We start from the raw sequence: 12,585 nt of genomic DNA, 5'->3' as shown, positions 1-12,585 counted from the left end.
TYTCTATCAGGTTGGCTAATCTAATATATGTCTAGCTGGATTAATATTGATATATTGTTTTAATAATGGATAGAAGTCAAACTGGTGCAACTTCCCTGTATCAGACAATTTCACTGCAGTGGGATAAACTTCTCACAGAAATATAAGCTTTATCAATAGAAACTAGGATTAAACTAGTCAGTTTGAATCTTTCCATCAGTGCAAATACATGTCTATCAGCATCTTACACAAATAGGAGCTGCTTTGTGCACGAATTGGATACACTGGTTTAAACGGGCTTGCTGCAGCTCAGCATGGCTTAGGTAAATGGGCAGGTACAAGCTGAATCAATACAACCAATGTTAAATTCCTACAAAAAACTCCACTTAAAAATTACACTGGAATAACTAGATTACATTTCAAACCAGCCCAAACAAGGCTCCTTCTTAAGCCTCCATAGCAGAGTTTCACTGATATCAGCAAATAGGCTTTAAAAAACAATTTAATGAGTGAAAACAGCTCAGTGTAATCAATGACTTAGATCAGTTTACTCATCTAACCTGGCTCATAGCTTAAGTTAAGTTCACCTGCTTAGGTAGGTATCTCCGTAACACTGATCCTGCAGAAATYAGGTCTGTTTTCCTACTTTCCCTATTTCAACACCAAAAGTCATGCACTGGGTCACATTATGGCAGTCTAATGTAGACTGGTAACTGGTGATTCGAAGTCCAGTTGCCGATGGCCTGCTCGCAGCAAGCACAYGCAATTACACATTGAATGAGGGCTATGTTATACCATCTTATTATGAGGACTTAGGGAAAAGAAGGTTTTCCCTGTACAGGGGCATGCACTGCAGTGGCTTACAAGGGCTGAAGTCTGCTCCACAGCCACTGACACTTGTGGCCTGTTGGGAAGGATGAAGTCTCACTTAGATCTGGTCTTTCTTAGTTAAAGGTGTGTGACTGTTCTTTTTGGTCCCTGGTGGTTGAAATGCTTTGTTGGTCTGTCTGCACCGTGATGCTCCAGGGTGATGCCACATGCTGGCTTGCCCTRCTTCAAGCTACCAAATACTTGGGCTCGTCAGGCCGGAGTTTTATGAGCTTGTCCACACAGAGCAGGATGAGAGTCAGAAACCAAAGGCTCCAGCCAACCGCAGCTGCAATCCATCCRTAATCGTCCACCCCTGTCGGGCAGCATACGGCAGCTTGCGTACAGAAGTTCACTCCTGGTGGCAAAGAAATGGCAGTGAGCTGATACAATGCTAGATACCTAACAGGCTTTTCTTTGCTGGAAGACAGATGAGACAGTAACTTTGCTATCATCTGCCCTGTGGTCTGTCTTCCAGATTGGTCATATCTGTCATCCCTGGCTGGCCAAACACCTGAGCTGGTCTGCTCATCACTGCCTACCATTACTGAAATCTTTTGAAACACCTACTCAGGCAATTTTAGGAGTGGAATGTGATGAAAGAGGCTAGTTACAATTAAAAATAAACTTATGGTAGACACAGAGGATTTCATGTGAGAGATTAAGAGGATCTTGAAGAGAAACAGCCTCAGCAGGATTTCTAATGTTTTAGGCATTCAGTACCACTGTTGACAGTGGAAGCAATGGCTGCTCCATGCTGGGCTGTGAACTGTTTCTAAAGTGAGTTAAGAAATTAGATCATTAGYCATGCCTGTTGCCCAGACACTGTAAAGAGCAGTTCTTTCCATAGCAGAAGATAAATGTCTTGCATGTGCCTAGAGAAGAGAGAGAGGATGCTTGTCTCCTCTATCTATGTCATGCTTTGATATGGCATACTTCTCTTGGTACCCGTACTCTGGGAAGTGCTGGCCCTTGTGGGTGTTTAGAGTTTGAGAYGGAGGGCAACTCTGGGAGGGCTGGTAGGATCTCAGATTACTTAATGTTGGCTGTTTGGGGAAGGCCTAGTGGGTGGGGGACAACGGCAGTCCTCGAGTCCCCATTGTGCGTACAGATGTCTGGTCTGGCAGGGAGTGTTAGGGGACACAAATTTACTGAGCTACGAATTAGTCTATTCAAAACTATAAGATCACAAGAATGTACCTTGGATATACTGGGCATACCAGTGGAGGAGTTTTAAAAATGCATGTTAGTGTTTCACCTRCAACTGAAACTTTCAGTTAAGTGCATGATAATGGGTAAATCTTTTCCAGAGCAGCCTCTCAGTGACCTATGTAGTCTCATTACCTGGCTTTATCATGGTTGTAATGACTTCAGAAGACTTACTAAGGCACTGTGGTTCATACTCGGTCGTAGACTTGGAGTTTGTTGAAACATTGGAGCCTTCTTCAGCTCAGAAAAAAAGCACAGGAGAAAAGGCAAATTGTATTAGAAAGGCAAAAGCAGGTATTGACATGAAAAGTTAAAAGCTGTGGGCTTGCAGGAATCAGTGTGGCAGCCTGATGGAAAATAGCTTGGAGAAAAACAAGCTCCTACTCCCAAATGTTGTGGCATCAAGGCAAGCTTCCCTCATCCCACTACTGTCAACAGGGGCTTRAAGAGAACTGCGCTGGCATCAGCCATAACGAGTGGTTAAATTGTTGTGGCTTTGCTTGAGTATGACCCTAGCACGAGCCATTCACTCAGAGCCCCCATTGGCCACCCTCCTTTCCAAGGGAGCTTGCAGTCTACATGGGTAGAATCAGCAAGGACTGAAATGAGAGGAAGCATCCAGTGGCACAGGGAGGTCCATGACCAGTGAGCTGTACATCTACCTCTTTTTGTTCTTAGAAAAATCCCCATGGCTTCCAAGGTGCAAAGGAAGCCRGCAGAGCTGAGAACTGAGCCTATCAGTGCTGAATCTCAGCAAATTCACCACAGTATCTTTGTGAATCCTAACCTCACAGGTAGGAGGTTAAACCARTCTTGGCCTTGCTGAAGTTCAGGCTCAGTTGTATCTAACACTGACTGGTTTGGTTCAATGAACCTGATCATGTTGGAAATGCAACCTATAAAAATAGCTAAGCTTATTGGAGAGGTAATTCAACAAAGCTGGGGGGCTTCATCGAAGGAGACTGTTCTACTTCCTAGCCAGAACTGGAGCACGCTTGCATCCTGCATGGCACTGCAGCTGGGCTCCAGCCATCTGGCTCGGCAGGTAGCGTCACAGGCCAAAGCCTGCTAAAGACTGCCACTCCCACCGGCTTCAGCGTGTACCTCGGAGCTGTGGGATCGCTCAGTGGGAAAAGTGCAGGCTGCGGAGGTCCCAGGGGGCATGCAGAGGGCATTAACACCAACCTTGTTCTCTGCTGCARAGTCAAAGAAATCACTAGTCCTGTGCCACTAAGAGCACTTAAGTTCGAGTTCAGCCAGGTAGAAATCCATATGCTGAAACTGTCCCCTGCAGGGACATCAGAATAACACGGCCTGGAGGGACTACAGAAGTCAGGGCTCCTGCTGCATGCAAACAGAGAGGCTCTGACGGGCTCTTGTTCCAGACACCAAGCTGGGGCTTTGAGAAAAAGCCGTTTCCAAACTAATCATCACTCTCAGCTGCAACCTGGGAGTGTAATAGAGTTCCAACTTGACTTTACTGAAGTCCTCAAATCGTTCAGGTTTAGTTTCAGCTCAGGATAACAAAACAGTGTAAGACCTTTGAACAACCTTTTGATTTGAGTAATAACAAATAAACTGATGTTGTCCRTGGAGGGATGTTCCCCTTGGGTTACCTGCTGCTGTTCAGATTTCCATTTTGAGCTGGTTGAGTGTCAGCAAGATGTGATCTTTTCTTACTGTTGTTGTCGTGCTGGGAGTGGGTTGCAATGCAGCCTGCTTTAGGGAAGGTTATGAATACTTCTCATKCCTCTTTCCATCTCAGCTAGGATTTGCTGTATGACCTTGGCCAAGTCCATTCACTCTGACCTTATATTTCTTTTCTGGGTTAATAAATATCTCACAGGAGCACTAGGAAGAATCATTAAAAACCATGCAAAATTGTGCATGACCTGTGGAGGAAAGTGCTATGGAACAGAGTTTTAGTTCATATTTATAGACTTTGCAGCCCAAAGGACAGGCTGTCAAAGCAAACCCAGCTTGAAAAGTCTGGCAGTTCTCAAYTGTTGCCAATATACAAGTGCAGGCAGAGTCCTGATGGGAAAAGAGGAGCTGATGGATCTCATTTACATTTTGTTTTTAGGCAGCTTCTCTAATTAAGAGGATAGTAAAGCCAGGTTTCTGCAAAAAGTGCCTAACAGGAGCTAAATCAGATTACATGGAGCCTCTTGGGTGGTATTTCAAAATGTTCAGCTAACATGTGGAAACCAAGAAACTCATCTGTGACTGTGATCTCCTGTCTCCTTGCAATCACATTTCTAGTTGATTAGTAAATCCCAGGCAAAACCAAGTCTCTTCAGAAAGATGCTGTGATTGATCATATTAAGTAATTCTCATTAACATCAGTCAATTCCAGCTCTTTTTACAGCATCTTTCTTAGATGAGACAAAGGAGCACACCTTGTTTTTAAAGAACAAATTACTGTCAGCAGACAATGTATTTAGGTAGAAGGAAGAGCAGGGGAAAAGGCAGGGTACAGAGATATAAGAGAAGAGAAATACCTGCTGAAGAAGAATACAGGAGAGCGGTGGTGAACAAGATCATGGTGAAGGCTGCCCAGGGCTCGCTGGTCAAATGCTTCATGCCAGTGGCGCAGGTCCCACCTGAGAGGCTGTGCAGATCAGTTCGTTGCTGTGGCAGCTCTGGTTCAACGGATCCTCGATAAACTTGGAAGCTGGGTGTTCGGGGCGGAGGGTGGAGCAAAGGAGCTTCCTGCTGCCAGGACACCTTGAACTTTTCTGTCACAACAGGGTGATGAAAGAGCAGGGCTACGACTACAACAGCCCGGCTGCCTGGCAGGCTCCAGAGAGAGGTGGATACCAACACCCTGAAGGGCAGGTGGAGGTCCCCTGAAGGGCAGCCCTGAAGATTTCTGCCCGGGATCTACTGCGGCCTGAGAGAGGAAAAGCCTCCTGGAGCCAGTGTTGCCTGGCAGGGCCCCGGGTGGCTGCTCTCCATTGCATTCCTGTTTGATCTTGCGTGGACAGTCTGAAAGGGCTGGACAAGAAGCGGAGGATGGGGGTAGAGAATTTGTCTGCCAGTTTTGCTCTGATTTTGCATGATTGCTGGCTTTGCCCCCACGGCAGGGATGCCGTACGCTTTTTTGGAAGTGCAGTCAGGGGACAAAGAAGCAGCCTTTGATTACGCTGGTCTAGCAGCTGCTGAGCTAACGTGGGGTATGGGAACTTGTCCACCGAGAAATGGGCTAAAACCAGTTGCTTCATGTAGAAAACCGGCAGCTATTACATAGCAATGACTGCCTTTCCCTAATGATCTGCGTTCGGTTACGGATCGGGATCCATTAAAGCCACAGGCCTTCCCACGTAGGAGAAGCTGTGGCTGTTGTTATCATGCCGGCGCAGCTGTGTCAGTGCTGCCGCCGAACGGCTCGCRGAGTCGGCCCGGGCTGAAGGGTGCTGCGCAGCGCTGCAGCTCCCTAAGCAGTCGGTGCTGCTCGTCTCTGCCTTTTACCTGCTGTGATGTCCTTGTTACAGAAAACTTCAGAAGGGAARGCGGGCAGGAAACTCCTGGGAGAGCTGGTTTCAGCAAGGAGCGGACTGCTGGTGCGCTCAGCTGTGATCRCACGTGACTTCGGGTGCTCGAGTGAAACGAAGCTGCCTGGAGCTCGGTCCTGCAGACGCCCCTCTGAGGGTGCCATGCGTCGGGGGCAAGCGGGAAGGCTTCTGGAGCAGAAGACACAAATACCAYGTGCGCTGGCTTAATATTTTCGTTGTCCCAGGCCACTCGGTTTGTTGGGGAGTGTGAGGACATGCTGAGAGAGGGGACTGTGTCTCTGAAGAAGGGACCATCATCACCAACCTCACATCCACCACTGAAAACTCTTGGTCTTTTACAAGCTGAAATATTTCCATGACACAAAATATATAAGCAGCCTGAGATGTCCCTTGGAGAAAGGACATACCAAGTTACCGATAAGGACAGACCAGTTGAGACAGGAATGTTTATAGACCTTGTCTCTCTGTTTGCATGTCAACACGCCCATTGCAGCTGGTGAAGTTCGGGCTGCTGCCAGCCAGCCCGCGACAGCCAGCTCCTGCGGCAGCCTTTCCTCGGCACTTGCTGCCCTGTCCTCCTGGAGCTGTCRAAGGTGCATCTCACTTGACCGCCAGTAAAACCAGATGTGCTGCCCAAGTGGTGATCACTTAGTAGCCTTGATGATAGAGATGAATCACTGCAGAAGATCGGCTTAAAAAATACTCTGAGTGCTCAGGGTTAATTGCATTTAGCCTATAGACYAATCTTCATATCTGCTTAATTTCAGTGTCTAAATCCTCCCATGTTAATTTTATTTTAATCTGTTTTTATCTGAGCACTCTGTTACATCAAAACAGAAACTAAATTATTTACTAGAGAAGAGCGTCATGCTCTCTTTCAGCTTCACCTTTCCCTTCTGAATTTCTCACCTGTGATTCCTGCTGRAAGTTGATCTGGCAATTAATACTGCAAGAATGATGCAAAAGTGTTTTGKGCAAAAGCTAAATGTCTGAAGGGAAATAAAATAAGAAACTGCACTGCTGTTACATAAATGATTCAATTTGTAATGAAACATCTTTTGAATGTTGACTATTACCCAAATGCTCTTTGTCAGCTTACAGTTAAATAAGCCTGTTTCTGAGGGAGGCTGAAAATGCTTTGCACAATTAGCRTTATGTATTTCTTTGCCTTTCCATTTTTTTCCCCTGCATAGTTCAGAAAGGGCCTATTCCAAAGTCTCTTGAAGCAGTGAAAAGGCTGTCCTCAGCTTCAGTGATTTTTAGATAGGATTGAAAATGAAGGCTTTGTTTAATAAATTCAGACACAATAGCAGCTCTATAAATTTATAACCTGACATAGATTTGGATTTATTTCATTCTTTACATGTAAGAAGTTCACATTTTGGTGCTGAGACTCTCCAAAGTCCATGCAGTCATCAAGAGTGATTAAGACTCTCCAAAGTTTTCCCTAGTTTGGTTTTTACGCATCACGTGAACTCCTGTCTCCRTAGGGGTGTCCTGGCATGCAAAGCACAGACCTCAGCAACAGCAGGGACTTGGGTCTTCCTTTGCTTTGACTTTTGCTTCCATGTATTTCTCAATGCATGGCTCAGTTCACTTTTTAAAATTATATACTCTTCTCCTTGGAGACTATTCCCCAGTGTGGAGAGCTGCTGCTCAGCTTTTTCTGATGATTATTAGGAACCAGTACCTATCATTTGATAGAGTTTGTGCCACAGTGAGAGCTTCAAACATAAGTTTCTCTACTGAACTAAGTATTTTCCTTGAAACACCACCATCAGCTGTGGCTCTCAGAGGATCATTGCCTTTGTCACATACACACACACTCTCACTTTGCCTATATATGTGTATTTTCTCTTCACATATGTTCTTTATTTATATTTTATATTCTAAATAAATCTGAATGCTGCAGCCATCTGTTGCTTTCCTGCAGTGAACAGCATGATGCTAACTGAATGGTAGCACCATACGTAACTTGGTGCAAAACACATGACCCCTGAGAGCACAGCAAGCCACATGTACCGGTAAGAGGACAAATATGATWAGAGGACAAATCCCTTTCTAGCAAAAGACACCTGAGGTCAGTTTAACTACACTCCTAATCTGCTTTCTGTGTGCCTGAGGTGTTACTCCATTTAAATATTGCAATGAAACGCAGCTTTGAAAGAACATTCACCAAATCATGTTCAATGTAGCCATGCAAAACCTTCCAGATGGTGGAGCTAAGCATGGCGCGCAGCTCAGACACTGCTCCGGGAAGCACCTACAGGTTCATGAAGCTTTCCTATGCTGCTGAAAAATAAGATACCCCAGGCTGAAGGATTTGTGCATTTGGGACCGCCTTTAGTTTTGCATTGACACTTGCTAGCTACTCACTAGGGCTCTGCATGGAAGAGATCTTACAAGAGAGATCTTAGTAATAAAAGACCAAGAAAATGCTAGGTGCTGTGAGCTATTGGTGATATCACAGGAGCGGCTCTATCTTTTTACACTTGTTTTGCAGACAACAAAATCGCCCAGTGCAGCTCCGGACAAGGCATCTACCGGGAGGGCAGAGCCTGCTTGTTAGCAACCAGATTTCTCAGTCCACTTCATGGGGTGATCTCCCTCCTGTAGCGACCTTTATTTATAAATAAAAGAACAAGGTGCTTAGAGAAATGCCCAACTTCAAGCAGGTAAATCCAGTACCAATTATGTTGTGTGCCCAGCAGGCTGGGCATCATTTTGATTGAATCTTTACTGAAAAYGAAGAGTGTCCATCTAAATAACATTTGTCCAGCTAACTATGAACCAGGAATTTGACTTTTAAAACTAGAAAGATGRGAGATGATAAAAACCCCACAAACGCAAAGATTTTATTACTGAAAGGAAAGAAGAGGAGAAGGGATGTGCTTTCACGCAGTTCAGAGGAAAACCGACCCGGCGTTTTGAAAAACTGTGCGAACAGCTTTGTGTTTTCCAGCCCCAGGCCGCGTTTGTTGCTCGAGAAACGTGGCTCTGCCGGCGCTGCCGTGACCCCCGCGGTCCCCCCCGCAGCGGTTCCCGAGTGGAGAGGCCGAGGCGAGCTCCCCGCGGCGAGGAAGGCTCCCTTCGGCCGAGCCGCGGGCGCACCCGGGGAACCTCGGCCGCGCGCCGCCGGAGCGGAGCCGGCAATGCTCCCGCTCCCCCGTGCCGGGGGAGGTGAAACAGGATATACTTGCCTGGGAAGAGGGGGAGAAAAGGGCTTTATTACCGTGCTTCGCTGCTGCCCTGCCCCGCTCGCCTGCCAGGGAGCGGCTGAGCGTGACCGTGGCCCCGAACCGAGGGAGCTGCACCGAGCAAAACCAGGTATCGCCAACGAGTACGACAACCTCGGCGGGAGGAGGAACAACCTGCGGCTCGGGCGGGCGGGGGGGGGAGTAGCCTGGAAAACCAGTTTACTTCATCATGCCAGCATGCCTCCGTCAAGAAGTGAAGGATGACGCCTGTCATTTAGCAGTAGAGCCGGGGCTGCCAGGCGATGCCCTTCCTCACCCGTACCAGCTTCTCCTCGGCACTACGTCGCGGACGTATGTGACGCTTTTACATCTGACAAGAGGCTGACGGCACTGACCTCACTTCCACCTTACTGCGAGATAAGCTCCCAATTTCTAATGCACAGTCCAAAATTTTCTCAGCTTTCTTCGGTTCYGTCAATAAAAAGAGAAGAGCCGAGCGCAGGTGGGCAGCCGGAGAGCACCACGCGGCGCTCCGTGTCGCGGCCCCGTCGCCAGCTCCCGCGGTACGGGGCAGCCCGGCTCTAGGCCCCCTGCCAGGATTGCCTCCTAACTTTGAGTGCCTCTGCCTGGGGTTGCACAGCTGAGGCAGCTGGCTTTCAGAGGCAGCGAGGACCCTCTCTCACTAGCCGACCCMCGGCAATGGGGCTGCTTTGCAGTAGGAAACTCACGCTTGTTCTTAACCTTTCTGCACTGTTTCCATGGACAAGCTCTATCCTACTGCATGTCAGGTCAGGGTTACTGGGTATCTACAAAAGCCTGGGTCGAAGAAAGCATTTCTTCAGTTGATAATCTACATATACCCGTGCATTACTGTGAGCTCTTCTTTTGAGATGAAACTTCTCCTAAAACGGATGCTACCCTTAATAGTAACCCAGCAACTCCTATTTAATGGAACGAAGCCTTATGTGCACTGACCTCTGTTGGAGTTATGCCATTGATTTAAGCAGGGGTAGGATTTCTCTCATGAGCCTTTCCTTCTGCAGCTGGAGTGGAGGGAAGAGTAGAGAGAATCTTTTTTCTACCATGCAACATTTGTTATTTAGAGCAATAGGAATCAAGTTCCCAGCTCTTATCATTGCCCCGTGCCAGCATTACTGTCCTGACAGACCCACTTTCCCACAGAGTTCGCCATATAGCTCCACCAATCCCTYGGTCGGATGAAATCAATAATCTCCTACTGTTCTTCTGTCCTTCACTGTGTGTCTTCAGTGAGGAAAAAACAGTGAGAAACAGCATAGAAGTTTTCCACCTTCCTGATGACTGACACTCCATGCAGTGCTTGCAAATTTTTATTGGATTATAGATCTCGGAGTGCAGCAGGTTTAAAGGCTCTTGCTTGTTTCCAGATCGCCTGGGCTGTGCGAGCAGGCACGCCTGATTTGTTATTAATCCCAACAAGCCGCATGCTGCCACAACACAGCTTGTTCTTGTCACGGACGGGACCCGAGAGGTTGCCACCGAGCCAGAAAGCTCTGGGTCCAGGCCACTCTGGGACTGTTTCAGGGCAGAAAGTGTTTCCCTTCTCTGGTCTAAACCAGCTCAAACCTTAAAAGAAAAGATTTTCCGTGTCCTGGGTGAGCCAGGGAGGTTTAACCTCCGTGCTTCGCTTGCTTGCAGCCGGCAGCCGAAGCGGCAGCTCCGGGAGGGCTGGAGCCACGCAGGTGAGCAAGGTAAGCTCGGCCGCCCTCAGCGCTGAGCACCAGGTTTCCGGCGGTGCCAAAAAAGCAATAGCGATACGGGCGTGTGATGGGATTGCTGAGGGGCGAGCTCGCCGCTGCCGCTGCCCAGGGAAGGGCCGGCAGAGGGGACGCAGGGGCTGAGCGGCCGGTGCAAGGAAGGCGCTTGTCCCAGGCAGTTAGGAGCGCTTACAGCACCGGGCTCTGCCAGCCCCGAAACCTGGTGGGTTTTTGCTGTGGTCTAATGCTGCTGCAAAACAACAAATGGAGAAAGTGTGAATATATGTGTTTTTTTTTTAATTAGTATTATTATCATTTTTAATTAATTGTTTTTTTGCCAAAAAAGAAAAACCTGGAGGTGGGCGAGGGTGAGTGATACCCGACAGCCACCCCGTTTGGGACTGTCTACCTYCACAAGGAGGAAGAGGGTGAAGTGAGAACAGTCTGCATCCCTCAGCACCGGGGTGGAAAGGGTTTCCTCATTTAAAAGAGGTTTTGAATTAATTTTTTTTTTTTTTCCTCATTCCGAATCAAGATGAAAGCCAGCCTGAGGTTAGTTTCCCTGACTGATTGCAAAGGAAAAACAGAGCCCTTGAACTGGATGGATTAAAGCATTTTAGCTAAAATATTTCCAAAGATTTTGTTTGAGTTTTAATCTTTTAACTTTAAGACTTCGACGGTTTTTCATGTAAGTTAACCATAAGTGTAAAAGTACAACCTACCTTGAATGAAGCTGTCCTCACCCTTTAGTGTGAGTTAAAGAAGTTAAGATGGGACATGCTGATGATTTTTAACTCTTTGACAACAGAGGTGGGGAATTCTTGATGTGGACTGTTTTACATGACCAGTTTGGGTCTCTTGTAGCTTTCGTGTCTTCTTATGGAAAAAATATATTTTGTTGAAAAACTCCCAGCCAACCTCGGTGGTTATATCCTTATTCAACCCAGTGGAGCTGGCACATGATATTTTTATTTTAGCAAGGGATTAGTTATCGTAGATGATTGTATTATTTTCTGCATCTTAAATCATTTAGTGAACAACTAGAGAGAATAAAGCAAGGAAAACTCACAACACAACTGAGCAGACACAAGGCAGTGACTGCAGTGCTTTCTGTTAAGCAGATCTTTAATTCCCTGCATAGTGTTTCTATCACATTTGAGAGAATTTCTTCACGCTTTATAAAGGACATGATTAGAATTTACATAAAGCTGTAGGGGAGAAGTGTTGCAAGACAAGGTTGATGTTGAATGAACGGATTAAGGACAATTTCCTTCCCACGTCTACCGGTAGGTAGAAGTAAGGTCATAAAGGGATTTAGTTTTACTGGTTAAAACTGTATGTTTACCATAGAATTCTCAAAATTATATGCATGCAAGAAATACTTACATGTTTTCTCTGGGCAATAATAATTGTTATGTTTGCACATGCAAATTAGTTAATTTTGTGCAAGCAAGACTACAGGCAATTTATATGTTCATTACCCAAAATAAATAATGATAAGCAAATAGACAAAAGGGACTTTAATGAAATGCATAGTACTTTTTATATATCTCAGTTTAAAAAAGCTCTTTGTGGGGAGAAAGTTTTTTTAAAAAATAAACATTTGATTTAATTGTATAAAATAGTCCTTTTCTCCCTATTCTCATACAAACATACTTCAGGTGAGTTTCCAATGTGCTCTCACTGTTGATGAAACTGATAAAAAATAGTCTTGGCTTCTCTCCCCTGTCTAATTTCAAGGGTGAGATTAATAGGTTATCATCTCTATTTTGTGTAAGACAAGTATTGAGTCCTTCACAGGCTTAGCATCCAAAAACCAAATAAAAGCCCCCCAATCCAATGGTCTGGGGTATCCTTGGCCCAGCAGAAGTCAGGACATGGCATTCCCTTGTTGTCTGAGCCATGAGACCAGTGGCTCCCTTCTCTCTCCCCGTCACACTCACTCATTACCACCCATCACTAGGCTGTTGGGGTGCACCTTCATCAGGGTCAGAGGGGCTCCTGCTTTCAGGAGGTGAGGACATGCTTTTGAAGGATGAGCTGGGTAGCCTTGCATGGTGACTGGTAGCTTGCATGGTGACT

General features: G+C 46.4%; 1 protein-coding gene across 2 annotated transcripts; it reads right to left on the bottom strand.

The window, feature by feature from the left end:
- Positions 1-1,034: 1,034 nt before the first annotated feature.
- On the bottom strand, positions 1,035-4,638 carry TMEM213 (transmembrane protein 213). 2 transcript variants are annotated; one of them, XM_085322618.1, is made up of 3 exons: positions 4,557-4,638; positions 2,230-2,295; positions 1,035-1,204 (listed from the first exon to the last, which is right to left on the bottom strand). In XM_085322618.1, exons 1-3 carry the CDS (start codon positions 4,636-4,638, stop codon positions 1,035-1,037), a joined length of 318 nt encoding a protein of 105 aa, XP_085178744.1. The 2 variants fall into 2 exon arrangements, with proteins under 2 accessions (XP_085178744.1, XP_085178745.1); XM_085322619.1 differs by having other exon boundaries at positions 2,230-2,289.
- Between the last annotated feature and the right edge of the window lie 7,947 nt (positions 4,639-12,585).

Source organism: Rhea americana, unplaced genomic scaffold, assembly GCF_003343005.1.
Source record: "Rhea americana isolate MKP2758 unplaced genomic scaffold, rheAme1 scaffold_79, whole genome shotgun sequence".
In the NCBI taxonomy this organism is placed as follows: domain Eukaryota; kingdom Metazoa; phylum Chordata; class Aves; order Rheiformes; family Rheidae; genus Rhea; species Rhea americana.
This window is presented reverse-complemented; position numbering and strand designations above follow the sequence as displayed.